A 27328-nucleotide genomic window follows, 5' to 3' on the forward strand; every position below is an offset into this window, starting at 1 on the left:
CAAAAATACCATAATAAAATGCAAATAAAAAATGCAACATACCTAATGTTTGTGGGTATCCTGCGGAGCAAGGGTCATAATCATATGTAACCCCTGCTGTCAGTTGCATTTTATTATGGTATTTTTGTTTTATTGCTGTATCTTCCTGAATTTCTGCATTATGTAAGTAATATGGACTATTTAGATGTGTATTCATACTGGCTGTTGACCTGTTTATATTGTATCATTTATCGGCGTATTTAACATGATCATTGACTCATATTTGTTTGATTTATTGTAGTTGTATAACTGACGAAGTATCAGTCGAAACAGTATATTACATGGATTGCTGTCTTATGATTTACTACGGATTAAAGCAACTAATTTTTCACTCAAGATTGGCCAACGTGTTGCCTCCTTTTTTCAAGTGTTTGGACTTTGATTTGCAACACAGGGGTTGTTTTATTAGCAATGCCCAAGGTACCAGGTAGAGGCGGCTCCCTCTACATTGCCTCCCCCCCCCCCATTTCACGTGCAAAGGGGAGGAAGGTTGTGGGGTGGTCCTATGTGCCTGCCCTTGTGTCTTCCGCTGCCTGTCCTGGAACTCTCAGCCTTTATCTTCCTTCCTTCTTGCTCCCCCCGCCCCGCAGGGCCAGCTCTCCCCCGGCCCACAAAGTGCCTATCGGGACTGCCTGAACAAGCTGGACTTGCAGTATGCCAAGCTGCTGGTGAGGAGCATGTGGGCTGAGGGCAGGAAGGGGGGGGGTGCTGGATCCAGGTCTCTCCAGGGCATGAACAGGATCTCCTGTCTCCTCCTGGACCCTGTGCATGATCATCACCTGAGGCTTTTCTTCACAAGAGATCTGGAGGGCAGTACAAAAGGGCCTTTTCTGTGGTGGCTCCCCACTTGGGGGATGCTCTCTCCAGGGATGCTTGCCAGGCACCTTCGTTGCGTATCTTTAGACACCAGGCAAAGACATTCCTCTTCTCCCAGGCCTTTGGCTAAATAAGCCGCCCATGGCCTTTTAAATTGTTGGGAGGGCGGGGGTTTAATTTTTTTAAAAAAGTATTGTGCAGTTTGCATTTTGATGTTGTCAACTGCCCTGTGGTCTTTGGATGAAGAGCAGTATATACATTTGCTTAATAATAATAATAATAATAATAATAATAATAATAATAGACGCGATTCCTTGTGTGTGCCTGTCCTCCAAAATGTAGGGTCTTGGCACTCAGCAGAGAAGCCAAATGGGGCTTGTGGGCAGGAGAGCCTGGGCAAACAACGGAAAGAGGGCAAACCCTTTCTCTGCCTTGCACAGCCCAGCCTTGGGAGCCTCCTTGGCGCTGGCCCCTTCTCCCCTCCCAGTTTTTCCTAACGGGACCCCAAAGTCCTTCTCAGTCTGCAGGCTGCCCCCCTTGCGGTGCTGGGTCCGCAGAGGGAGGGGGAGGAGGAGAGGGTGCCCCTGTGTGTGTGCAGAGGGAAGCCAGGCACCTGACGACCCCGTGCCCGGCTGTGCCCTTGCAGAACTCCTCCAAGGCCCGCCTGCGCCACCTCGAGAGCCTCCAGGCCTTTGTAGCGGCTTCCACCAAGGAGCTGATGTGGCTGAACGAGAAGGAGGAGGAGGAGGTCAACTACGACTGGAGCGAGCGCAACAGCAACATGGCCGCCAAGAAGGAGAGCTACTCCGTAAGGCCCCGCCCTCTTGGGGTGGGTGGGAGGTGGCTTGGGGACTGCCGAGACCCCCTGCCCGCCCTTCGCCTGCTGACTGTGCCTTTTCTGCCCCAGGGCTTGATGCGGGAGCTGGAGCAGCGGGAGAGGAAGGTCAAGGAGCTCCAGAGCACCGGAGACCGGCTGCTGAGGGAGGAGCACCCGGGCAAGAAGACCGTGGAGGTGGGTCTGGGCGCGCGGCCAGGCAGGATCGGGCCCCGGCAGGGAGCGAGGCTTGCCAGTGGGTCCCATGACGGCTGCAGCTCGTGACGGCCGTGGTTGCCTCTGCCAAGTGGGCCTCACGAGGCCTCGGCGGGCAGCCACATCCTGGCATTATCTTTCCAGGTCTCACAAGACACAGGGGAGCTGAGCTGGGTGGGTGTGCCCCACCCCATTTCCCTGCCTCCATGGGTGCCCCCAGGGCTGAGCTTCCCCCCCCTCTTTTCCAGGCCTTCCAGGCTGCCCTGCAGACCCAGTGGAGCTGGATGCTGCAGTTGTGCTGTTGCATTGAGGCCCACCTGAAGGAGAACACCACCTACTTCCAGGTATCTTGGGCAGGGGGCTGGCCGGGCAGGACTCCCGCCACTCCTCTGGGGCTGGGCTGCTCCCCTTCTCCCCTGCAGCCAGCCAGCTGCCCTCCTCCGGGGAGGCACCTCTGGGCAGCTTTCCTGCCAGGCACGGCTGGGCATCTCCTCACCAGCCTCTTCCTCTGCCTCTCCCCAAGTTCTTCTCCGACGTGAAGGAGGCCGAGGAATTCCTGCGCAAGACCCAGGAGACCATGCGGAAGAAGTTTGCCTGCGACCGCTCCATCACCGTGACGCGCCTGGAGGACTTGCTGCAGGACTCCCTCGTGAGTGCAGCCCCTGGGCCCCACCCTGCATGCATTTGCACTGTGGAAGGAAGTTGCCTGGGCTCACTTGGATAGCCAAACAAAGACACCAGCCAGGAGTAGAGAAGCAAAACTGCAGCCTGTAGGCAAAACAGTCTTTATTCAAGACTGTTGCAACAGGACTTCCATGCAAAGGCATGGAAGGAGCAGGAAGAAGGGATGCTTCCTCTTTCATAAGTTTTCCCTTTTCCCTATAAATACCTTTGGTGAAGCATCATGCACACATCATAGATACATCACACATATGTCACAAACCAGGAGGGGTTTCTGGCAGAAACTGGTTCATCAGGTTTCCCCCCAACCCTCCTTGCCCACCACCATATACACCCATTGAGTGATACAATAGGAATATTTACAAGTTCCTGGTATTCCCGGTCAGGTCCGAGAACTTAATCCATTCCTGGAGGGTCTCCTGTTGTCTGTGGGGTGGCTACCTGTCTGGCACCCATTTGCCAGGATGCCAGTGATTTTCTGCCCCGCAAGGAGGCTGCTGAGTCCGTGGTTTCAGGCTCGAGAGATTATGGCTGCCCACATCCCAGACTGCCCCCCCCCGGCTAGCCATTCCTTTCCTGAACAGTGGAATGGCGCGAATCCGATACTGGAGCAATTTTAGATGACTTTCTAAAGTTTTCTCATTGAGCCTTACTTAGATACATTTATCGGTGAATTGTTGCATTTGGTAATGTGCAGCGGAGACCCTTTGAAAAGAGATGGGCGGAAACTGTGTGATGCAGTGTTTTGTGGGGACATTTGCAGGAGTGATTGTGTCGATTTTGGGTGTCTGCTGGAGGGGCAAACCCTCCTTTCAACCTTTACATAAATTCCGTTAACACCCCCATATCCTGCAGGCATTGGGGGCTCTCTGGGTCTCTTCCAGCTCTCCTCTCCCCTGAGTCTTCACTCTCTTCCTCTCTCTCCTGCCGCCCCTCTTTGTGCCCCCCATGCCAGGAGGAGAAGGAGCACCTGGCTGAGTACCAGGGTCAGCTGGCTGGGCTGGCCAAGCGAGCCAAGGCCATTGTCCAGCTGAAGCCACGCAGCCCCAGCACGGCCCTCAAGGGACGGCTGCCTCTCCAGGCTGTCTGCGACTACAAGCAGATGGAGGTGAGCGCGCGGGGGGGGGGGCGGAGGTCCACGTGTCTGGAAACCGGGTTGAGGGGGTGAAGGGGGTCTGGGGTGCATCTTTGGAGCTGCTCACTCCCTCCCCCCTCCCTCCCCAGATCACGGTGCACAAGGGCGACTCCTGCACCCTCCTCAGCAACGCCCAGCCGTACAAGTGGAAGGTGCTCAACGTGGCCGGGAGCGAGGCCATTGTGCCCTCCATCTGCTTCCTGGTGCCCCCGCCCAACAAGGAGGCCCTGGAGGCCGTCAGCAGGTCTGTCTGTCAGTCTCACTCCACTTCCTTGCTTTTGCTTTCTTTACTCCTGGAGGCTGTGGGGGGGGGGCAGATTAGAAACCATGATCAAATCCTCGGATCGTATCAGCAGAGAGATCGTGCGGAAGCTTCCACTGCCGCAAACTCACACGAACATCAAAAGAGCTGGATCAGGCCCACGGGGCCCCCTCTAGCCCAGCCTCCTCTTCTCACAGATGCCTCAATGGGAAACCCACAGGCAGGATGAAACCCACAAGAGATGCCCCCCCCCTCCTGCAATTTCCAGCAAGCGGGTTTAGAATTCCTTCTGCCTGCAACTCTGGAGGGCAAAGCAGAGCCATTGCAGCTAGTGAACATCCATAGACACCCCCCGTGCCTCTGCCCTCCCCCCTGGCCCCAGTTGAGGAGGAGAGCTATGGGGGTGGCATGGGGGGCACTTAGCCTCTCTGCCCGCTCTGCTCTCTCTTTGGGGCAGGCTGTGGGCGACCCTGGGGAGCTCCCCACAACCCCCCACAACCTCCTTTTCCTCTTGGCCGGCAGGTTGGAGGGCAGCCACCAGAGCCTGCTGACCTTCTGGCACCAGTTGCACATCGACATGCGGAGCCTCCTCTCCTGGCAGTACCTGCAGAGGGACATCCAGCACATTCAGTCGTGGTCGCTGCTCATTGTGAGGACCGGGCTCTTGGGGGGGGGGGCAGGAGGGAGGGAGGGAGGGGGGATCTGCAAGCTGAGCTTGAGGGGGGAGGGGAAGGGTCCCCTCCTGACCTGGCCTTTCCCCTCCCCCTCCCCCAGTTCCGGACGATGCCCCCTGAGGAATACCGGAAGACCCTGCGCAGCCTGGAGACCCACTACCAGGAGTTCCTGCGCAACAGCCAGGACTCCCAGAACTTCCTTCCGGACGACCGGCTGCACGTGGAGCGCGAATATACCCTCTGCAGCCAGAAGTACGACATGCTGCTGCGCGGCCTGGAGAAAGGTGAGGAATCATAGAATCATAGAATCATAGAGTTGGAAGATACCACAAGGGCCATCCAGTCCAACCCCCTGCCAAGCAGGAAACACCATCAAAGCATTCTTGACATGTGGCTGTCAAGCCTCTGCTTAAAGACCTCCAAAGAAGGAGACTCCACCACACTCCTTGGCAGCAAATCCCACTGCCGAACAGCTCTTACTGTCAGGAAGTTCTTCCTAATGTTGAGGTGGAATCTTCTTTCTTGAAGTTTGAATCCATTGCTCCGTGTCCGCTTCTCTGGAGCAGCAGATAACAATCTTTCTCCCTCCTCCATATGACATCCTTTTATATATTTGAACATGGCTATCATATCACCCCTTAACCTTCTCTTCTCCAGGCTAAACATACCCAGCTCCCTAAGCCGTTCCTCAAGGGGCCCCATGGCTCTTCCATGGGGGGTGGGGGGAAGAAGCTCCCTGGCATCTGCAGCCAAAGAAATCTCCTGGGTCCCCAGAGTCCTAGAATCAGAATTGTAGAGGAGGAAGAGACCCCAGGGCCCCCCAGTCCAGTCCCTGCCATGTAGGAGTCCTGGCTAGAGACACTGAGCCATCCAAGCCCGGCTTAAAAAGCCCCAATGCAAGAGAGCCCCCCATCTTCCCAGGCTGCCTGCCTGCTTCCCAGGTTCCGGGGGTGCTGCCTCTGTCTTGCTTGGGGGTTTCTTCCAAGTCTACACTTCTATTGCCTGGGGTGCTGCGGGCGGAGGGTGTTTCTCCAACCGTCCTTCCATCCCTGCTCAGCTGGAGCCCAGGCCTGGCCCAGGAGACCCCTCTCTCTCTCCCCTTGCCCCCCTCCAGCCATGTCCCTTCCCCGCAATGGAAGTTGGGGCTGCCTGTTCCTCCCCTCCCCTCACCTGGGCTTGGTTTGTTTGGGTGCTGCAGGAGAGCAAGAGGAGTCTCTCTGCAGGAACTTCATCTCGCAGCTGAAGGACATCCGCCTGCAGCTGGAGGGCTGTGAGTCCCGCACCATCCACAAGATCCGCTCTCCAATGGACAAGGACCCTGCCAAGGAGTGTGCCCAGCGCATCAGTGACCAGCAGGTACTGCCCCCCCTTCCTACTCTGGCAGGAAAGCAGCTGCTGCCAAGTCTGACCGAGCTTGCCCCCACTTTGTGGCTTCCCTGTGAGCTTCATTCTGCATTTCTTCTCCCTCTAGCAAATCCACCTGGAACTGGAGGGCATCAAGAAGAACCTGGGCAAAGTGAGCGCCAAGACGGAGGAGGTGTTGGCGCAACCAGAGCAGGCCAGCTCGGCCCCCACCCTCCACTCTGAGCTGGACATCACCCTGCAGAAGATGGACCAGGTGTACAGCCTCTCCAGCATCTACCTGGAAAAGTAGGTCCTCCTCCGCCCGTCTGGTCAGCCGGGAGTCACCAGGAGCTGCTTCCGCTTCCCGAGGCCTTTGCTGCCCTCTTCCCTTGGGTCTGGCGGGGACCCTTCTCTGCCCCCAAGAGCAGCACCTGCTGCCCGGACAATGGGGCTGCTTTGTGTCCTCCCTCCAACCTCTCCTCTTTCACTGGTCTTGGTCTGTCTTCGCCCAACCCATGAAAACATTGGGGAGATGAATGAACCCGTGAGGAAGGGATATTTGTGGGGTGGGGGGTGAGAGCCCCTTGGCTCTTCTTCTGCAGGGGAAGCGGGTTGCCTCATCCACATGGACCCACCTGGTCCTTGACCTCGCCATTCCCCCAGGCCTTTCTGTGGGTGCTCACCAGGTGAGCGATGGCAGGTGCCTAGGAGGTGCCTTCTCAGTAGTAACCCCCCCCCTGCGGCCTCTCAGCACCTGCCTGAAGGTCGTTTTTGGTGCCAGGCAAATCACTTTTTCTTCCTCCAGGCCTTTTTTGCATGGCGTTGCTGCTCCGGCTGGGTTTTGCTCTCTTGCTGTTTTGAACTGACGTTAGCGCTGCCTTCTTTTGTGCCAAACCCATAAAATTCTCCCATTCAGCCATTTATTTGCATCACAAATAAACGCAGCATCTGAAGGCAGCCCTGTAGAGGGACGTTTTTTTAAAAAAAATGTTGGATATTTATTCTGCTTTTATATTTGAAGAACTTCCTGACAGTAAGAGCTGTTCGGCAGTGGAATTTGCTACCAAGGAGTGTGGTGGAGTCTCCTTCTTTGGAGGTCTTTAAGCAGAGGCTTGACAGGCATATGTCAAGAATGCTTTGATGGTGTTTCCTGCTTGGCAGGGGGTTGGACTGGATGGCCCTTGTGGTCTCTTCCAACTCTATGATTCTATGATTCTCTGATTCTATATTTGCCGGAAGCCGCCCAGAGTGGCTGGGGTGCAAATAGTAAAATTACTCTTCTTATTAAGCGACCACCTTTTGCACCTTTTTCACAACTTTTGCACGCTGCCATCGGGTGTCTGGAGCACATGGGAGGCCGCTTGGGCTCCCCTTCCGACGCAAACCTCCAGCTCCCCTCTTCTCGCCCCACAGGCTAAAGACCATTAACCTGGTGATCCGCAGCACGCAAGGGGCAGAGGAGCTGGTCCGCAAGTACGAGGAGCAGCTGAAGGATGTGCAAGCGGTGCCCTCTGACCTCAAGGCCCTGGAGGCCACCAAGACAGAGCTGAAGGTGCCTGCTTGGACCAGGAGGGTGGGGAGATGGGAGGTGCCCCGGCCCCAGCCGCTCCTCGAGAGGAGGTTGCCAGGGTGGCTGACCCTTTGCCTCTTCCTCCGCAGAGGCTGCGTGGGCAGGTGGAAGGGCACCAGCCCCTCTTTAGCACCCTGGAGGCTGACCTGGGCAAGGCCAGCGAGGTGAACGAGCGGATGGTGCAGGGCCACAGCGAGAGGGACGTCGACCTGGACCGCTACCGGGAGCGGGTGCAACAGCTGCTGGAGCGCTGGCAAGCCATCCTGGCCCAGATCGACCTGCGCCAGAGGGAGCTGGACCAGCTAGGGCGCCAGCTGCGCTACTACCGCGAGAGCTATGAGGGACTCATCCAGTGGATCCAGGACGCCCGGCAGCGCCAGGAGAGCCTCCAGGACATTCCCATCACCAGCACCAAGGGCGTGCGGGAGCAGCTGCTGCAGGAGAAGGTAAGGTTGCTGTGGGGTTGGGCTCTGCCGCTCTTGCCCCCAGCCCTGCTCTGAGCCTGCAGCTCCAGCTCATCACTGAGGGAAGCGGAGGCTCTCCAGGCCTGTGTCGTCGTTCGTGGGAAGGCCTCCCTGGTGGTGGCCTCTCCTCTGCTGACTTTGGTGGGGGGCCCTCTTGGGGGTTTCCACCACAAGGCCGATGCTTAGCGAAAGCTCTGAGCGGCTGCTCCTGTCTGAAGGGCTCTTGGTGGCCACAGAATCCCCTTGCCTGATCTATAAGGACACAGGTTGGCATGGCAGTGGCCCTTCACCAGCCCAGAGCATCTCAGCTGACCCCAGCGGGCTGCCTGGAGGGGATGCTGTTCCCTTCCCTGCGGGGTCACCGTCAGCTGCCTTTCTTTCCCTAGAAACTCCTGGAGGAATGTGAGCGCAACCGGGAGAAGGTGGAGGAGTGCCAGCGCTTTGCCAAGCAATACATTGATGCCATCAAGGTGAGGCAGCTGGGGGTGGGAGAGGCCGGGGTCCTGCGCAAGTGGAGGAGGGGAGTTGGGGCTTCCAGGTGCTGATCCTGCCTCTGCCCCTCCCTCCTTTCTTACAAGGATTATGAGCTCCAGCTGGTGACCTACAAGGCGCAGGTGGAGCCGGTGGCTTCTCCGGCCAAGAAGCCCAAAGTTCAGTCGGCCTCAGACAGCATTATCCAGGAGGTGAGAGGGGCGCCCTTGGGTGGGGGCTGGGGGGGGAAGGGACCCTGGAGCCATCCTGGGCAGCAGGCACAGTGGAGATATGCCACGCAAGGCAGATTGAGTCTTCCCGCCATAGAATCAGAGAGTCGGAGGGGACCCCAAAGGTCCTCTAGTCTAGTCCAACCCCCTAGCATGCAGGATGGCCAGCCAAGCTCTGCTTAAAAACCTCCAAAGAAGGAGAGTCCACAACCTCTCGAGGGAGACCGTACCACTATCAAACAGCTCTTGCCACCAAAAAGTTCTTCCTGGTGTTTAGTTGGAATCTCCTTTCTTGTAACTTGAAGCCATTGGCTTGAATTCTGCCCTCCAGAGCAGGGAGAAAACAAGCTTGCTTCATCCTCCATGTGACGGCCCTTGAGATATTTGAAGATGGATGAGTGGAAATGGGCTTCTGACCACGTGCTAGATATTTGCCTTTAGAGAGATGTTTTTCTCACTCTGCCTTGTATTATTGTTAAAAGAATTGGCAGGAGATCCAGAACAGACAAAAGGAAAGGCTCCTTTCCTCAGTGCACATTTAGAACTGTGGAACTCACTGCACCAGGATGTGCAGTGATGGCTTTGGAAGGAGAAAGTCACAGAGGAGGAGAAGCTCCTGGGTGACGACTAGCCACGTTCTGTCTCCAAATGCCAGTCCCTGGGGAGCAGCAGCAGCAGGAGAGGCCTTCTGATGTGCCTCCCTCTGGCCGAGTCCAGTCAGGGGCCTTGGGAAAGGCCTCTGGGGGGGCTGTAGTCTTGCTCCCCACCCCGCCCTGACCTTGCCGCTTTGTGGTCTCCCAGTACGTGGACCTGCGGACGCGCTACAGTGAGCTGACCACGCTGAGCAGCCAGTACATCAAGTTCATCACCGAGACGCTTCGGCGGCTGGAGCAGGAGGAGGTGAGTGCGCAGCCTGTGGGAGGAGGGGGGGGGCAGCATGCCTTGGCTGCATCCTTCTCCCCCTGCCCCCGCGGTCCATCCTGGGCCAGAGCATCCCTCTTGCCTGACTGCCTCTTCCGCATGACTAATGCTGGACCACGAGGCCCCCTCACCCGGCAGGGAGGGCTCCTCCGCTGGGCCTGTCCTGTCCTGTCTGCCAGAGGCCCTTCCCAGATACACACTTAGTACAGCTGCACCTGCTTCTTGGGCCGGGGCTCCTTCCCACCCGGTTCTCCTATCCTGTCCTGTCTTCTTCTGCTCCGAAATGCTCCCCTGTAACCTTTCTAACTCTTGATTTCTGCCCTCTGGAAGTTGATCCTGTGCTTGGCCAGTGCTTTGTCTTGGGGGATCATATTTGTATTGGTTGGGGATCTAATGGAGGGTTAAAAACCAGGAGGATCCAGGCCTTTTCTGCATCAGGTACTCCACTGTGCGCATGCCGACACCCCCCCCCCTCACATGGACCCTGTTCCCTGCACACACCTTGCTTCTCCCTCCCCCCCTCCCTCCTGCAACTCCTGGGGGCTGAACCCTTTGTGGTTCCTAGTAGGTTGAGAAGGAAGGAACAGAAATTCAGGTGCAGCTGAGGAGGAGAGTTTTTGGGGAGCGGGATGGGGGAGGGGGTCCTAGTCCTGCCCACCGCCTGGAAGCAGCCAGGAGAACGGAGAGGGGGTTGCCATCACCCGCTATTCCTGCCACTGCCTGCGTTCTCCAGCCAGGAGTTGCCGACCTCTTGGCACTTTCCAGGGCTGAGAATTCGGGGCTTCTGTCTCCGTGGTGCGCTCTGTGCATGCTCCATTTCCCCCTCCCTCCCTCCCTCCCTGCCTCGTGGGGAGCGGAGCAAGGGAGCGGACCCCTGGGCTTTCCACCCGGTGAAGCGTTCTTCACTTCTCCCCTGGCCTCCCCCTGCAGGTGTTCCTTGGGGGATCTGGGACCTGGCGATGAAATTGGCAACCTTTGTGAGCCTGCAGGGGGCCGTCTGGGGGCCATGGGGTTTTCTACCTTCTCGTTGCCTCACGCCCCACATTGGGCTGGCTCCTCCTCCCCACCTTTGCTGATCGAATGGGTCTTCCCTGTTGCCACAGTTTGGGCTGTCCGTGGGGGGAGTCTCTTGCTTCTCGCTGCCTGGTGAGCATGGTGGAGGTGTGCCAACTGCTCTCTTCATCCTGCAGCCGTTTTGTCTCCATTGTGTGTGTCTTTGCCATCGTCTTGCGTCCATCTCTCCATCCATCCATCCATCCATCCATCCATCCATCCATCCATCCATCGTCCTTGGTTTGTGGGTCTTCCCTGCTTTCTTGCCTGTTGTACTAAGTTGGAGACGTGAGCGCCAGCTTCTCCCGACTGCCACACGTCTCCCCGCAGCCTCCCGGGAAGAGCCGCCACTGCCGTCACGCCATGCCCCCCCACCCCTGCCCCTCTTGCTCACCCCCTGCTCCAATCTCTCTCTTGTGTGATCTTTCTTTCTCTCCCCCCTTCCTTCTCTCTGCTCCCTCCCTCACCCCCCCCCCGCAGAAAACCGCAGAGAAGCTGAAGGAGGAGGAGCGGAAGCGCCTGGCCGAGGTGGAGGCACAGCTGGAGAAGCAGAAGCAGCTGGCGGACGCCCACGCCCAGGCCAAGGCGCAGGCCGAGAGGGAGGCCAGCGAGCTGCAGCGGCGCATGCAGGAGGAGGTCAGCCGGAGGGAGCTGGTGGCTGTGGACGCCGTGCAGCAGCAGCAAACCATTCAGCAGGAGCTGAAGCAGATGAAGCTCAGCTCAGACGCGCAGATCCAGTCCAAGCTCAAGGTGATCGAGGAGGCCGAGATCAACCGCAGGAAGGTGGAGGAGGAGATCCACATCATCCGCCTGCAGCTGCACTCCACCGAGAAGCAGAAGGCGGCCGCGGAGGGGGAGCTGCAGGCGCTGCGGGACAGCGCCGAGGAGGCCGAGCGCCAGAAGAGGCTGGCCCAGGAGGAGGCCGAGCGCCTGCGCAAGCAGGTCAAGGACGAGGCCCAGAAGAAGAAGGAGGCGGAGGACGAGCTGAAGCGCAAGGTGCAGGCCGAGCAGCAGGCAGCCCGCGAGAAGCAGAAGGCCCTGGAGGACCTGCAGAAGTTGCGCCTGCAGGCGGAGGAGGCGGAGCGCAGAATGAAGCAGGCCGAGCTGGAGAAGGAGCGGCAGGTGCACGTGGCCCAGGAGATGGCGCAGAAGAGCGCGGCGGCAGACCTGCAGAGCCGGCGCCTCTCCTTTGCCGAGAAGACAGCGCAGCTGGAGATGTCTCTCCAGCAGGAGCACATTACGGTCACCCACCTGCAGGAGGAGGCCGAGAGGCTGAAGAAGCTGCAGCTGGACGCGGAGGCGTCTCGCGAGGAGGCCGAGAAGGAGGTGGAGAAGTGGCGCCAGAAGGCCAACGAGGCGCTGCGCCTGCGGCTCCAGGCCGAGGAGGTGGCTCACAAGAAAGCCCTGGCACAGGAAGAGGCTGAGAAGCAGAAGGAGGACGCAGAGCGCGAGGCCCGGAAGCGGTCGAAGGCCGAGGAGTCTGCCCTGCGCCAGAAGGAGCTGGCCGAGGAGGAGCTGGAGAAGCAGCGGAAGCTGGCCGAGGGCACCGCCCAGCAGAAGTTCCTGGCAGAGCAGGAGCTCATCCGCCTGAAGGCCGAGATGGAGAATGGGGAGCAGCAGCGGCTGCTGCTGGAGGAGGAGCTCTTCCGCCTCAAGAACGAGGTGAGCGAAGCCATCCAGAAGCGCAAGGAGCTGGAGGAGGAGCTGGCCAAGCTGCGGGCCGAGATGGAGCTGCTGCTGCGGAGCAAGACCAAAGCGGAAGAGGAGACCCGCTCGACCAGCGAGAAGTCCAAGCAGATCCTGGAGGCCGAGGCCAACAAGCTGCGGGAGCTGGCAGAGGAGGCCGCTCGGCTGCGTACCCTCTCGGAGGAGGCCAAGCGGCAGCGGCAGCTGGCAGAGGAGGAGGCCGGCCGGCAGCGGGCAGAGGCCGAGCGAATCCTCAAGGAGAAGCTGGCGGCCATCAACGATGCCTCGCGGCTGAAGGCAGAGGCCGAGATTGCCCTGAAGGAGAAGGAGGCCGAGAACGAGCGGCTGCGGCGGCTGGCGGAGGACGAGGCCTACCAGCGCAGGCTGCTGGAGGAGCAGGCCGCCCAGCACAAGCAGGACATTGAGGAGAAGATCACGCAGCTGAAGAAGTCCTCTGACGGTGAGCTGGAGAGGCAGAGGACCATCGTAGACGAGACACTGAAGCAGCGGCGCATCATTGAGGAGGAGATCCGCATTCTCAAGATCAACTTTGAGAAGGCCTCTGTGGGGAAGACGGACCTGGAGCTGGAGCTGAGCAAGATCAAGCTGAATGCGGAGGAGATCCAGCGCAGCAAGGAGCAGGCGGAGAACGAGGCGGAGAGGCTGCGGCAGCTGGCCCTGGAGGAGGAGAGCCGCCGGCGGGAGGCTGAAGCCAAGGTCAAGCAGATCCTGGCTGCTGAGCAGGATGCAGCCCGCCAGCGCAAGACAGCCCTGGAGGAGGTGGAGCGGCTGAAGGCAAAGGTGGAGGAGGCCAAGAGGCAGAAGGAGCTGGCGGAGAAGGAGTCCGAGAGGCAGATCCAGCTGGCTCAGGAGGCTGCCCAGAAAAGGATTGTGGCAGAAGAGAAGGCCCACTTGGCCACCGTGCAGCAGAAGGAGCAGGAGTTGCTGCAGAGCAGGCAGCAGGAGCAGAGCATCCTGGACAAGTTGAGGGAGGAAGCTCTGAGGGCCAAGAAGGCAGCCGAGGAAGCAGAGTTTGCGCGGGTCAAGGCGGAGCAAGACGCAGCCTTGTCCCGGCAGCTGGTGGAGGAAGCAGAGCACATGAAGCAGCGGGCGGAGGAGGAGGCCCAAGCCAAGGCCAAGGCCCAGGAGGATGCGGAGAAGCTCCGGAAGGAGGCTGAGCTGGAGGCAGCCAGGAGGGCCCAGGCAGAGCAGGCGGCCCTCAAGCAGAAGCAGCTGGCGGACGCCGAGATGGAGAAGCACAAGAAGTTCGCGGAGCAGACCCTGCGGCAGAAGGCCCAGGTGGAGCAGGAGCTGACCAAGGTCCAGCTTCGGCTGGAGGAGACGGACCACCAGAAGAACATCCTGGAGGAGGAGCAGCAGCGGCTGAAGAACGAAGTGACGGAGGCCATGAAGCAGAAGGCGCAGGTGGAGGAGGAGCTGTTCAAAGTGAAGATCCAGATGGAGGAGCTGGTCAAGCTGAAGCTGCGCATTGAGGAGGAGAACAAGGTGCTCATCCTGAAGGACAAGGACAACACCCAGAAGTTCCTGGCGGAGGAGGCGGAGAAGATGAAGCAGGTGGCGGAGGAGGCCGCCCGGCTGAGCGTGGAGGCGCAGGAGGCTGCGCGCATGCGCAAGCTGGCGGAGGAGGACCTGGCGCAGCAGCGGGCGCTGGCGGAGAAGATCCTGAAGGAGAAGATGCAGGCGGTGCAGGAGGCCACGCGGCTGAAAGCTGAGGCGGAGATGCTGCAGAAGCAGAAGGAGCTGGCCCAGGAGCAGGCCAAGAAGCTGCAGGAGGACAAGGAGCAGATGCAGCTGCAGCTGGCCGAGGAGGCCGAGGGCTTCCAGAAGACCCTGGAGGCAGAGCGCCGCCGGCAGCTGGAGATCACGGCCGACGCCGAGCGCCTCAAGGTGCAGGTGACGGAGCTGAGCCTGGCGCAGGCCAAGGCCGAGGAGGAGGCCAAGCGCTTCAAGAAGCAGGCGGAGGAGATCCGCCGCAAGCTGCACGACACGGAGCTGGCCACCCGGGAGAAGGTGACCCTGGTGCAGACGCTGGAGATCCAGAGGCAGAAGAGCGACCAGGACGCTGAGGCGCTGCGGAAGGCCATTGCGGAGCTGGAGCAGGAAAAGGAGAGGCTGAAGCACGAGGCGGAGCGGCTGCAGCAGCAGGCGGAGGAGGTACCCCTTTCCTTGTGCCCACAGGTCCCACCCCCAGGGCTCCCCCATGAGGAGGAGACCCAGGGGCAGGGCAGGCTGTACCACTTCAGAGTCCAGGTGGGGGGATCACATTTTTACTGGTTAGAGGGTTGTGTGCTGTTTGCTACCTTTTATGAAAATGCAGTCCAGATAGTAGATGGTCTGTGTAAACAATCTCTGCAAATCAAACAGTAATTGCAAAAAGAAGAATGAAACTGGACTGCAAGGATCAAAGTCTGCTCCATGCTGTGATAGTTTATATTATTTTATTCTATTCTGTTATTCATTTTGCATAGAGGAGCGTTGAACAATGTGACCCCCCCCACCTACGTTCTGATGTGGTTTAACAATCCACTCTGCCCCCTCCTTCTGTTGCACCTGAGACCACCTATGAGTTAACGGCCGGTGGGAGAGAGGCGTGGTAGCCAAGAGAAGGGCAGGGGTTCTGGTGCCGTTCCTCAGAACAGTTGGACTCAGGCTCCTTCCTGGAGAGGCCTGTCGGAAGGGAAAAGGCTGCCTTTGTGCAACTCCCATGTCTACTTTCCTCTTGGAAACTCACCCAGCACCCTGGACTACAGCTCCCCACCCCATTCCTGGCCATTGTCTGTGCTGGGGCCCAAGAGCAGCTGGAGGCCAGCCGTGCACAAGACTCCCTTAACCCAGAGACGGCACCACTTGCTCCAGCACGTCCTGGCCCCACTTCCTAAGGAAGGGGTACAGTGTCTTATTACAAACAGACACCCCTCTGTGCCCCCCACCCCCTCCCGCTGCTTGTTTACTCACATGGAAATTGTGGTAACTCCCTAACGTCCTCATGTGCTGCCTCTCAGGGCCAGCCAGGTTGACCCTTAACATGTGCTGGCTTGGAATGTAAGCTGCTGTGTCGGCGCCCATTGACTGTTGACTGTTCTTTGCGCACCATGTGCACATTGTGCACAAGGCAACTGACTTCCCTTTTGTCTCCCTCCTCCCCCAGATGCAGATGGCTCAGAAGGAGCAGTTGCGGCAGGAGACGCAGATCCTCCAGCAGACTTTCCTGTCCGAGAAGGACCTCCTCTTGCAGAAGGAGAGGTTCGTGGAGGAGGAGAAGGCCAAGCTGGAGAAGCTCTTCCAGGACGAGGTCAACAAGGCTCAGGGCCTCAAAGCGGAGCAGGAGCGCCAGCAGAAGCAGATGGAGCAGGAGAAGCAGCAGTTGGCGGCCACCCTGGAGGAGGCCAAGAAGAAGCAGGCGGAGGCCGAGGACAATGTCCGCCGGAAGCAGGAGGAGCTCCAGCACCTGGAAAAGCAGCGGCAGCAGCAGGAGAAGCTCCTTGCGGAGGAAAACCAGAAGCTGAGGGAGAAGCTGGAGAAGCTGCAGGAGGAGCAGCGGGTGGCCCTGGCTCAGACGAGGGAGATCATGATCCAGACTGACGACTTTCCCCAGGAGGCTGTTGTCCCATCCACTCAGGCACCTCAGTCCAAGGCTGTGCCCAACGGCAGAGACATGGTAGATGGCATCTCTCGAAACGGTGAGCCAGAACTGGCTTTCGACGGAATCCGTCAGAAAGTGCCTGCCAAGAAGCTGCTGGAGGCTGGCATCCTGAGCCGAAAGAACCTGGACAAGTTGACCAAAGGGAAGGTGACGGTGGAGGAGCTCTCCAAGAGGGACGACGTCAGGAGGTACCTGCAAGGCACCAACAGCATCGCCGGCCTGCTGGTTAAGCCGACCAACGAGAAAGTGAGCATCTACCAGGCCATGAAGCAGCAGCTGCTCAGCCCAGGCACAGCCCTCATCCTGCTGGAGGCGCAGGCTGCCTCTGGCTTCATCATCGACCCCATCAGGAACAAGCGGATGTCCGTCGATGAGGCAGTCAAAGAGGGAGTTGTGGGGCCTGAACTGCACAATAAATTGCTGTCTGCTGAGAGAGCAGTGACTGGCTACAAAGACCCCTACACGGGGGAAAAGATCTCCCTCTTCCAAGCCATGACAAAAGACCTCATTGTGAAAGACCACGCAATCCGGCTCCTGGAGGCTCAGATTGCCACGGGGGGCGTCATCGACCCCATCAACAGTCACCGCCTGCCTGTGGAAGTGGCCTACAAGCGAGGCTTCTTCGATGAAGAGATGCAGAAGATTCTCTCTGACCCGACGGACGACACCAAAGGCTTCTTCGACCCCAACACCCAGGAGAACCTGACTTACTTGCAGCTGATGGAGAGATGCGTGACCGATCCGGAGACTGGCCTCACTTTGCTGCCGCTGACGGACAAAGGAGCCAAAGGGAGGGAGCTGGTCTACACCGACCAAGAGGCGAAAGACGTCTTCAGGAAAGCCACCGTGTCCGCTCCCTTCGGCCAGTTCAAGGGGAAGACCGTGACCATCTGGGAAATCATCAACTCTGAGTATTTCACTGAGGAGCAGAGGCGGGACCTTTTGCGCCAGTACAAGACCGGAAAGATCACCGTGGAGAAGATAATCCGGCTCGTCATCACGGTGGTGGAGGAGAGCGAGAAGAAGAGCCAGCTCTCTTTTGATGGGCTCCGGGCGCCTGTCCCGGCTGCCGAGCTGCTGGAGAGCAAAATCCTTGACAAGGATATTTACAACCAGTTGCACCAGGGGAAGAAGTCCGTGAAGGACGTCGCCGACGATGAGGCCGTCAAGAAGTATCTGAAAGGCTCGAGCGCCATCGCAGGCATCTTGGTCGAGTCAACGGGCCAGAAGTTGTTGCTCAATGATGCCTTGAAGAAGAACCTCCTCAAGCCAGAGGTGGTCCTGATGCTCCTGGAGGCCCAGGCTGGAAGTGGATACATCATTGACCCTGTGAGGAACGAGTATCTTCCCGTGGACGAAGCTGTCAAATCTGGAATTGTTGGCCCAGAGCTGCATGAGAAGCTCCTGTCTGCCGAGAAGGCTGTGACCGGGTACAAGGACCCTTACACGGGGCAGGTGGTTTCGCTCTTCCAAGCACTGCAGAAGGGCCTCCTTGCTAAGGAGACGGGGGTCCGCCTGCTGGATGCTCAGCTTGCCACCGGGGGCATCATTGACCCCGTGAACAGCCACCGCCTCCCCCTGGACGTTGCTTGCAAGCGAGGCTACTTCAGCGAAGAGATGCACAAGACTTTGTCAGCTCCAGCCGACGATGCCAAGCTGTACTATGACCCTGACACCCAGGAGAAGGTCAGTTACGCTCAGCTGCAGAGGAAATGCCATGTCGACAAGCAGACGGGCCTTCGCCTGCTCTCCCTCTCTGACCAGGCCATCCGGCTTCAGCAGGAGGAGATCTACTCCGATAGCCAGGCTCAGGAATCCTTTGGCAAGGCAGTGGTGGAAGTCCCAGCTGGCAGCTTGAAGGGCAAGACGGTCACAATCTGGGAGCTGATTCATTCTGAATATTTCACTGAAGAGCAGAGGCGGGAGCTGATGCGGCAGTTCAAATCTGGCAAAGTCACCATTGAGAGGGTCATCAAAATAATTGTCACCATCATTGAAGAGACGGAGGCCAAAAAGCAAGAGAAGCTGACCTTCACTGGCTTGCGTGGCCCCGTGCCGGCCAGTGAGCTGTGGGAGTCCAAGGTTCTTAGCAAGGCCCAGTACGAGCAGCTGAAGGAAGGGAAGAAGACCGTGAGGGACCTCTCCGAGACGGGGGACCTGAAGAGGTACCTCCAAGGGAGCGACTGCATTGCTGGTGTCTATGTGGAAGAAACCCAGGAGAAGCTGAGCATCTATGAGGCCATGAAGAAGAACCTGCTCCTTCCCAGCACAGCAGTGGTCCTCCTGGAGGCCCAGGCAGCCACAGGGTTCATGGTGGACCCAGTCAGGAACCAGAAGCTGTATGTCCACGAGGCAGTGAAGGCTGGCATTGTGGGACCAGAGCTCCATGAGAAACTGTTGTCCGCCGAGAAGGCTGTCACAGGGTACAAGGACCCTTACTCGGGGAACACCATCTCCCTCTTTGAGGCCATGAAGAAGGGGCTGATCCTCCGGGAACACGCCATCCGCCTGCTGGAGGCCCAGGTCGCCACCGGAGGCATCATCGACCCCGTGCACAGCCACCGTCTCCCCGTGGAGGTGGCTTACAAGCGAGGCTGTTTTGATGAAGCGCTGAACCGAACCCTCTTGGACCCCACAGATGACACCAAGGGCTTCTTTGACCCCAACACCAAGGAGAATCTTACTTACCTGCAGCTGAAGGAGAGGTGCATCGAAGACCCGGAGACCGGCCTTTATCTGCTGCCCTTGAAGCAACCTGAGAGACCCACCGTGGTGGAGACAACCCAGGTGTACACTGAGGCCGAGACCAAGCAGGTGTTTGAGGAGACCCAGGTTGACATTCCGGTGGGAGACATGGCCGGCTCCTCCATGTCCCTGTGGGAGATCATGAACTCGGACCTGATACCCCAGGAGCAACGCAATCGGCTGATGGAGGAGTTCCGCTCTGGCAAGGTGACGAAGGAGCGCATGATCATCATCATCATCGAAATCATTGAGAAGACAGAGATCATCCGGCAGCAAGACATCACCTCCTATGACTATGTCCGCCGCCGCATCACTGCGGAGGACCTCTATGAGGCCAGGATCATCTCCCTGGAAATCTACAATGCACTGAAGCAGGGCTCCAAGACCATCCGCGAGATCCTGGAGATTGAAACCATCTGGAGGTACCTGTACGGCTCCGGCTGTGTTGCTGGCATCTACATCCCATCCAGCAAACAGAAGATCGGCATCTACCAGGCCCTGAAGAAAGGGCTGATCAGCCCAGAGGTGGCTCGACCTTTGCTGGAAGCTCAGGCTGCCACTGGATTCATTGTTGAGCCCATCAAAAATGACATGTTGACTGTTGACGAGGCCGTCAGGAAAGGGGTGGTGGGCCCAGAAATGCACGACCGCCTCCTGTCTGCCGAAAGAGCTGTGACCGGCTACCGCGACCCCTACAGCGAGCAGAAAATCTCTCTTTTCCAGGCCATGAAGAAGGATCTCATCCCTTCTGAAGAAGCCCTCCAGCTTCTTGATGCCCAGCTGGCCACGGGAGGCATAATAGACCCACACCTGGGCTTCCACCTGCCCTTAGAAATTGCCATTCAGCGTGGCTACTTAAACAGGGAGACGCACGACCGGCTGTCTGAGCCCAGCGAGGTCCGCAGCTACGTGGATCCCTCCACCGACGACAAGCTCAGCTATGCACAGCTCCTCAAGCGGTGCAGGAAGGACGAGAACAATGGCTGCCTCCTGTTGCCCCTCTGTGACACTCGGAAGCTGACCTTCCGGGGCCTGAGGAAGCAGATCTCGGTTGAAGAGCTGGTGCGCTCCAAAGTCATGGATGAAGCAACGGCCCAGCGCCTCCAGGACGGCTTAACCTCTGTGGAAGAAGTCTCCAAAAACCTGCAGAGGTTCTTGGAGGGCACCAGCTGCATTGCTGGCGTCTATGTCGACTCCTCCAAGGAGAGGCTGTCCGTGTACCAGGCCATGAAGAAAGGCATCATCCGTCCCGGCACAGCCTTTGAACTGCTGGAAGCCCAGGCAGCTACTGGGTATGTCATTGACCCCATCAAGAGCCTCAAGCTGACCGTGGAGGAGGCGGTGCGCATGGGCATCGTGGGTCCCGAGTTCAAGGACAAGCTGCTTTCAGCGGAGAGGGCTGTGACAGGCTACAAGGACCCCTACTCTGGCAAGATGATCTCCCTCTTCCAAGCCATGAAGAAAGGGCTGATCCTGAAAGACCACGGGATCCGTTTGCTAGAAGCTCAGATTGCCACCGGAGGCATCATTGATCCAGAGGAGAGCCACCGCCTGCCTGTGGAAATGGCATACAAGAGAGGCCTCTTTGATGAGGAAATGAATGAGATCCTCCTGGATCCCAGCGATGACACCAAGGGCTTCTTCGACCCAAACACCGAGGAGAACCTGACCTACTTGCAGCTAATGGAGAGGTGCATGACAGACCCCGAGACTGGGCTCTGCCTTCTACCTTTGAAGGAAAAGAAGCGCGAGAGGAAGACCTCCTCCAAGTCCTCCGTCCGCAAGCGCCGGGTGGTGATCGTTGACCCAGAGACCGGGAAGGAGATGTCCGTGTACGAAGCCTACCGCAAAGGCCTCATTGACCACCAGACCTACTTGGAGCTCTCTGAGCAGGAGTGCGAATGGGAAGAGATCACCATTTCCTCCTCAGACGGGGTGGTCAAATCCATGATCATTGACCGGAGGTCAGGGAGGCAGTATGATATCGACGATGCCATTGCGAAGGGGCTGATTGACCAGTCTGCCCTGGACCAGTACCGCTCGGGCACTTTGTCCATCACAGAGTTTGCAGACATGTTGTCCGGCAACATGAGTGGGTTCCGATCCAGGTCTTCCTCCGTCGGCTCCTCCTCTTCCTACCCCGTAAGCCCAGCCCACGGGAGAGCTCAGCTGACCTCCTGGAGCGACCCCGCGGAGGAGACCGGCCCAGTGGCCGGCATCCTGGACACAGACACCCTGGAGAAGGTCTCCATCACAGAGGCCATGCACCGCAACCTGGTGGACAACATCACTGGCCAGAGGCTGCTGGAAGCTCAGGCCTGCACGGGTGGGATCATTGACCCGAGCTCCGGGGAGAAGTTCTCTGTCGCCGATGCCGTTAACAAAGGCCTAGTCGACAAGATCATGGTGGACAGGATCAACCTCGCCCAGAAGGCTTTCTATGGCTTTGAGGACCCCAGAACCAAGACCAAGATGTCTGCGGCGCAAGCCTTGAAGAAGGGCTGGTTGTACTATGAGGCCGGCCAGCGGTTCCTGGAGGTGCAGTATCTGACTGGAGGGTTGATTGAGCCGGAGGTGGCTGGCCGGGTCCCCCTGGACGAGGCCCTGCAGAAGGGCACCATTGATGCCCGCACGGCCCAGAAGCTGCGGGACGTGAACACCTATTCCAAGTACTTGACCTGCCCCAAAACCAAGCTCAAGATCTCCTACAAGGACGCCATGGACCGGAGCATGACGGAGGAGGGCACCGGCCTGCGTCTCCTGGAAGCCTCTTCCCAGTCCAGCAAAGGCTACTACAGCCCCTACAACGTCAGCGGCTCAGGCTCCACCTCGGGCTCTCGATCCGGCTCACGAACGGGATCCCAGTCGGGCTCCAGGCGAGGGAGCTTTGACGCAACAGGCTCCGGCTTCTCCATGTCCTTCTCTTCCGCCTCTTACACTTCTTCCAACTACGGCCGAAGATATACATCAGGTTCAAGTGGGGGCAGCAGCAGCACAGATGTCCCCCCCAGCCTTGGTGGGATCTCTGCCCCCCACAGCGCGAGCTACAGAGGAGAAGGGGGCAGGAGATCTGTTGGACTGCAGGGTCAGCCACAGCTGCCCGTGGCCTAAAGTGCTCCCAGCCCTCCTGCCTCCTTAAAGCCTGAGATAACTTTTGCATTTATCCTGCTCTGCATGTGGTCAAGCTGCTGGCTAACCTTCTCCTTTTTATTATTATTATTATTTTGTAATGTTTAAAACCACAATCTCCTTCCAAAGCAGTGCCTAAAGTTTAACCAAAAAAAGAGAGACTAGACTAATATATTAATATATATGATTGTTCTGACAGTATTTGTATATCGAGAGAAAGAGAGCAAGCGTTTGCGTCCCCCTCCGCCATTCTTCCCCCGCCCTCAGTTTAGCCGCCCTGGGAGCTTGTTTCTCTTTGTGCCACCTGCAGAGTAGAATAACCCCAGGCAGGGAGCTGCGGATGCCACCCCTTGGGCAGAAGCTGCACTCTGTCCTCCTCCTTACCAGCCAGCGACTTCCTCCACGGAGCCCCACCGGCTCCCTCCGTCACAGGAGAGGCTGACCCTCGTGCCAAGGAACCTCTTGACCTCCTGCCTATGCAAGCTGCACCCTCCACCTCCAGTCGGGAAGGAAGAGAGCCCCCCCACCGCCCCAGGGGCACCCCAGAGCCCCCCTCGGCTGCCACCAGCTCCCAACGCCATGCCTGGACTGCTCTTTCTCACAGGCCCTCGGCAGGCCGGATGACCAAGACCACTGCTCTCCTCTGCACTCCACCGTGTCCGCTCTCCGGCTGGCTTCCCCTCCGCTGCGTGGACTCTGCGCCCAGACCGTAAGTGTGCCTTGGCACTGCCGCCTCCTCCTCCCTCCATGCTGCTGCCTTGCGGATGGGCCTGCCTGCCTCTCTCCATGCCTCCTCCTCCTCCTCCTCTGCCCCGTCCCTTCTCCCTGCCCATGCCTCCGAGCCGCAGATCCTTCCTGGCGCTTTCTGTGCTGCTCTGCTTGACTCGCTCAGCACAGGGGGAGCTTTGCGCTGCTGTGGACTGCTCTTAGCTGGCTGTGACCTCTGCACATCTGTCTGTCTGTCTGTCTGTCTGTCTGTCTGTCTGTCTGTCTGTCTGTCTGGTTCTGTGTATCTGGGAAGTGCCCTGTACGAAAACATGGACAGGCAAAGGTTAGAACTGGACGGTCTCCCTTGATGCCACAACAGCTCAGCGAGGTCTGTTCCCTGGCCTCTTGCTAAAAACTCCAGAGGCGGGGAGGCTGTCTCCCCTGGGGACGCTCGTGGGGACCCCCAAGGCTGTGTCTTCTCCTGGGTCTGATGCTTTCAGAGTCCCGCTTTTCCTTCTTATCGAGGGCCAATGGCAGGATGGGCCGCTTACGGAAGCAGCTGCCCCCTGAAACGGGCACCGCCCTTGTGCTTTTTTTTCTTCCCCCCTGCTTTGTGTTCCTTCGTAATAACATGCGCTCTTTCTCTCAGACGTTTTCTCCTAGTCCCACCAAAGAAGCCCCCCCGTCGCTGGGAGAACTCCTGAGGTGGTTTTCGGAGGTCAGCAAGTCCTGGAGGAGCTCAGCAGGAGCAGCCGCAGATGCAGCAGCCTCCCCACCGCTGCTCTCGCCCACAAAGGTAACTGCGGGGCTCAAAATCTCCTTCCCCTTTGGGCTGTGAGCTTCTTGCGCTGGCTTCCAGGGGCTGAGGTGGTGCTGAATGGAAGGCGGGCAGAGCTGCAAAGAGGGAGTCCCAGGGGAGGCTAGAAATAGGATATGTAAGTGCAAAGAGGGCTCCCCATGGATCTTGATAATAATAATAATAATAATAATAATAATAATAATAATAATAATAATAATAATTTATTATTTATACCCCGCCCATCTGGCTGGGTTTCCCCAGCCACTCTGGGCGGCTTCCAACAGAAAAATAAAACACAGTAATCTATTAACCATTAAAAGCCTCCCTGAACAGGGCTGCCTTGAATGAGACCAGTGGCCCCCTGTTCTGGGGAAGAGCCACCCCCTTTCCCATTGTCTCTCTCCTCCTGAACCTCTGGGGCTGATGGGCCACTGCTCCTTCCCTGGTCTCTGGCCAGCAGCCTCAGCCTCTTCTCCTTCCTTGGAAGGGCATTCAGGGTCCGTCGTGTGCAGGGAGTGGCAGGCAGGCAGGCAGTCGGGGGTCAGAGGAGCCAGTGGGGCTGAGCATGGCAGTGGCTTCATGGCTTGATGTGATGGCACCATTGTCACATGTGACTTCTCCTCTCTCATCCCATCCTGTTCTTTTTCTTCACTTTATTTAGCGTTGCTGGATGTCCATTTCAACTTCCTTCCCAGTTGCTGAGGATCTCGTCCCCCAGTGTTGGGGCAAGCGGGACAGCATTGAGGACCCAGGCAGACCCTTCCCCCCTCCCTTTGCAGCCGCCGCGGAGCAGCTAGCAGGGGCCGTGGCCGGCGGTCAGGGGCCAGTGAGGCGGGGGCAGGGGTAGGGAGGCAGGCAGGAGCGGCCACAGAGAGCTCTCCTCCTAGGCGGCCTGGGAACAACTGCCTGGCAAAGCTGGAATGGTCCTCTGCCCGTCGCAGATGAGCTGGTCCCCTGGCCCTTGGAGGGGGGGTGAGGCTGAGAGCTGCTGTGCTGTGCTCTGGAGGAAGGCAGCCGGGCGGTTGTGGGCAGGGGAGCGAGACCCTCGGAAAGCCGCCCTGCCAGCTGCAGCTCAGAGGGGGTCTGCCTCCTGCCTCCCCCCACCTGCCCCCACCCTCCAGCATAAGTAGGGTCAGGGGCATGTCTTGCTCTGCCTCTGCCAGGGGTCCTCTTCCCAGGCAGGCTCACAAGGGGCATTTCTGCCCTCCTTTCAAAGCAATAAGAGATGGCAAAGGCAGCAGTAGGGCACAGGTGCCCTCAGTCCCGAGGGGGCTTGTTGCTGGAGCCACAGCCCTGTGGGGTTGGGGGTGTCCTTGGGCAGCCTTCCCAACTCCTGCCTGCGGAAGCCAAGAGGATGCTGTGCCCCCCCCCCGGCATCGGAAGGTCCTTCTTCGCCAGCCCATCCTTAGTTGCTCCATGTGAATCAAGCCATCCCATTCCTTGGCATTTGTTGATGTTACCTTCTTCTCTCATTATCCAGTTGGTTGGTTGTTTTTTTCTCGCTTTTGCATGATGTATTAACTCGAGTAAGCCTGTATCCATATTCTGTGTCGGCCATTGGCACAGGCTGGGGGGTGCCCTCCCCCTTCTCTCCCTCCCCCCCAGCTCCCCTGGCTCCCCTCCTGCCTCTTTCTGCTCAAAGCAGCGGAGGCAGCCCTCGTTCTTCTCAGACTAAACTGTTCAGGTTCATCTCTGTTTTTGGGGAGGCAGAACACTAAACCGCAACTTGTAAATACCTTGAAGTGTTTGTAAAAACATGCAGTATGGAACCAGGCCCTCTGCACCGGGGGCAGTAAAGAAGATTCTATGAAACGGTTTCCGTGTGGTTTGTTCATGACAACTCACTCTCTCTTCTTCCAAGGACACTGAGCTCCTCCCTAGTGCCCCAAACCCCCTGCCCTCCTTGCTTCAAAGCCCTCGGGTGGGTCACAGCCCGGGGGAGTTGGCTGTGGGGTCTCCCGAAGTAGCTTAAGATCTCCGGTGAGTAACTGACCATGTTGCCCACGTGGGCCTGGAGTCAGGGGCTGCTCTGCAAGAGTGATCCCAGGACCCCAGAGAAGTCACTGGTGTGAAGAGCAGTACATGCGAAAAGGATCTAGGAGTCTTGGTAGACCACAAACTTGACATGAGTCAGCAGTGTGATGCAGCAGCTAAAAAAGCCAATGCAATTCTGGGCTGCATCAATAAGAGTATAGCATCCAGATCAAGGGAAGTAATAGCACCACTGTATTCTGCTCTGGTCAGACCTCACCTGGAGTACTGTGTCCAGTTCTGGGCACCACAGTTCAAGAAGGATACTGACAAGCTGGAACCTGTCCAGAAGAGGGCAACCAAAATGGTCAAAGGCCTGGAAACGATGCCTTATGAGGAACGGCTTAGGGAGCTGGGTATGTTTAGCCTGGAGAAGAGAAGGTTAAGGGGTGATATGATAGCCATGTTCAAATATATCAAAGGATGTCATATAGAGGAGGGAGAAAGGTTGTTTTCTGCTGCTCCAGAGAAGCAGACACGGAGTAATGGATTCAAACTACAAGAGAGAAGATTCCACCTAAACATTAGGAAGAACTTCCTGACAGTAAGAGCTGTTCGGCAGTGGAATTTGCTACCAAGGAGTGTGGTGGAGTCTCCTTCTTTGGAGGTCTTTAAGCAGAGGCTTGACAGGCATATGTCAAGAATGCTTTGATGGTGTTTCCTGCTTGGCAGGGGGTTGGACTGGATGGCCCTTGTGGTCTCTTCCAACTCTAGGATTCTATGATTCTAACTCACTCTTCCTCCAAGGACACAGAGCCCCTCCCTAGTGCCCCAAACTCCCTGCCCTCCTTGCTTCAAAGCCCTCGGGTGGGTCACAGCCTGGGGGAGTTGGCTGTGGGGTCTCCCGAAGTAGCTTAAGACCTCCGGTGGTGAGTAACTGACCATGTTGCCCACGTGGGCCTGGAGTCCGGGGCTGCTCTGCAAGAGTGATCCCAGGACCCCAGAGAAGTCACTGGTGTGAATTCACCTCTTGGTTGGGTACGGAGAAGAAGCTCTGAGGCTTCCCATGCCTTCCTTACAACACGTCTTTGCAGCCTGGTGCTCTTGGACAAAGCGATCCATCTCAAAGTCATGCCAGGGTTGGAGCTGCAAGCCATGCAGAAGGAGTTGTGGCCTTTACTGCTAAGGCCCCTTTGCCCGAGGCTCCCCCCCCCACGCCCACCCCACCATGCCCGCAGCCTGCAAGGCTGTAGTTGCCTTGTGACATACACCCTGTAGTTCACCTAACTTTGAGAGCTGGATCCCATCAATATCCATAGAAGCTCATAAGCACCTCTGCATGAATAATGCCGAAACTCTGGGGGAAAAAAGGGAAGCAGGTATGTTTAATTCTGGGAACAGATCAGGCTGGAAGCAGCCTCTGGCTAGGATGGGTCCCAGTGGGATTTGGGGAGCCTGGATATTGGGGTCAATGTTTCTGGACGCGGCAGGCCTGCCTTCCCTCCTGCCCACCCCCTGGGTCTGTTCCTGTTTTGCTCTTTATCCCAAGGCATATAAAAGGGGGCTCTATCCAGCTCCTCTGGAGCAGATGGCAGCAGGCCAGGAGCCCGGCTCCTCACATTGCCCCTTTCCAAAGGCAAAAGAAAGCAAAGAGGTTTCCCTTCCCTTGAGCAAACTACACTCATGTAGCTGTTTGGAAGCGCAGCCGGGCCTCTTCAGTTTTAACGAGGAGCTTGGAGGCTCCGCTGCAGCTGGCAGCTCCTGGGCACTCAGGCTGGCAGGGAACCCTGGCGCTGTGCCCGTCCCATTGAGGTGGGTGGCATGCCTGAAGGTTGTGCTAGGCCTAGGGGACTAGAAGCCCATTCTGCCTTACCTTGGGGGTCTTCAACAGGGGCACCTAAGTCATTTCACGAAAGAAAAAGGGTGGGCATCTAAG

General features: G+C 57.9%; 1 protein-coding gene across 19 annotated transcripts in view; it reads left to right on the forward strand.

Moving 5' to 3' along the window:
• Nucleotides 1–25233, forward strand: part of PLEC (plectin) — a 116566-nt gene extending 91333 nt beyond the window's left edge. For all 19 annotated transcript variants that reach the window (XM_035124576.3, XM_035124578.3, XM_035124581.3 and 16 more), the window contains 20 exons: nucleotides 630–707; nucleotides 1502–1663; nucleotides 1763–1867; nucleotides 2134–2229; nucleotides 2409–2534; nucleotides 3522–3674; nucleotides 3791–3945; nucleotides 4486–4612; nucleotides 4738–4921; nucleotides 5836–5993; nucleotides 6109–6287; nucleotides 7395–7533; nucleotides 7641–7997; nucleotides 8402–8485; nucleotides 8594–8698; nucleotides 9518–9616; nucleotides 11171–14551; nucleotides 15546–22623; nucleotides 23272–23418; nucleotides 24083–25233. In XM_035124576.3, coding sequence (XP_034980467.3) covers nucleotides 630–707; nucleotides 1502–1663; nucleotides 1763–1867; nucleotides 2134–2229; nucleotides 2409–2534; nucleotides 3522–3674; nucleotides 3791–3945; nucleotides 4486–4612; nucleotides 4738–4921; nucleotides 5836–5993; nucleotides 6109–6287; nucleotides 7395–7533; nucleotides 7641–7997; nucleotides 8402–8485; nucleotides 8594–8698; nucleotides 9518–9616; nucleotides 11171–14551; nucleotides 15546–21896 — 12039 coding nt within the window. In that variant the 3' untranslated portion in view covers nucleotides 21897–22623; nucleotides 23272–23418; nucleotides 24083–25233. The remainder of the gene's footprint in view (nucleotides 1–629; nucleotides 708–1501; nucleotides 1664–1762; nucleotides 1868–2133; nucleotides 2230–2408; nucleotides 2535–3521; nucleotides 3675–3790; nucleotides 3946–4485; nucleotides 4613–4737; nucleotides 4922–5835; nucleotides 5994–6108; nucleotides 6288–7394; nucleotides 7534–7640; nucleotides 7998–8401; nucleotides 8486–8593; nucleotides 8699–9517; nucleotides 9617–11170; nucleotides 14552–15545; nucleotides 22624–23271; nucleotides 23419–24082) is intronic.
• Nucleotides 25234–27328: the final 2095 nt, after the last annotated feature.

The sequence above is a fragment of the Zootoca vivipara genome, chromosome 8 (genome assembly GCF_965207765.1).
Source record: "Zootoca vivipara chromosome 8, rZooViv2.hap1.1, whole genome shotgun sequence".
Lineage (NCBI taxonomy): Eukaryota > Metazoa > Chordata > Lepidosauria > Squamata > Lacertidae > Zootoca > Zootoca vivipara.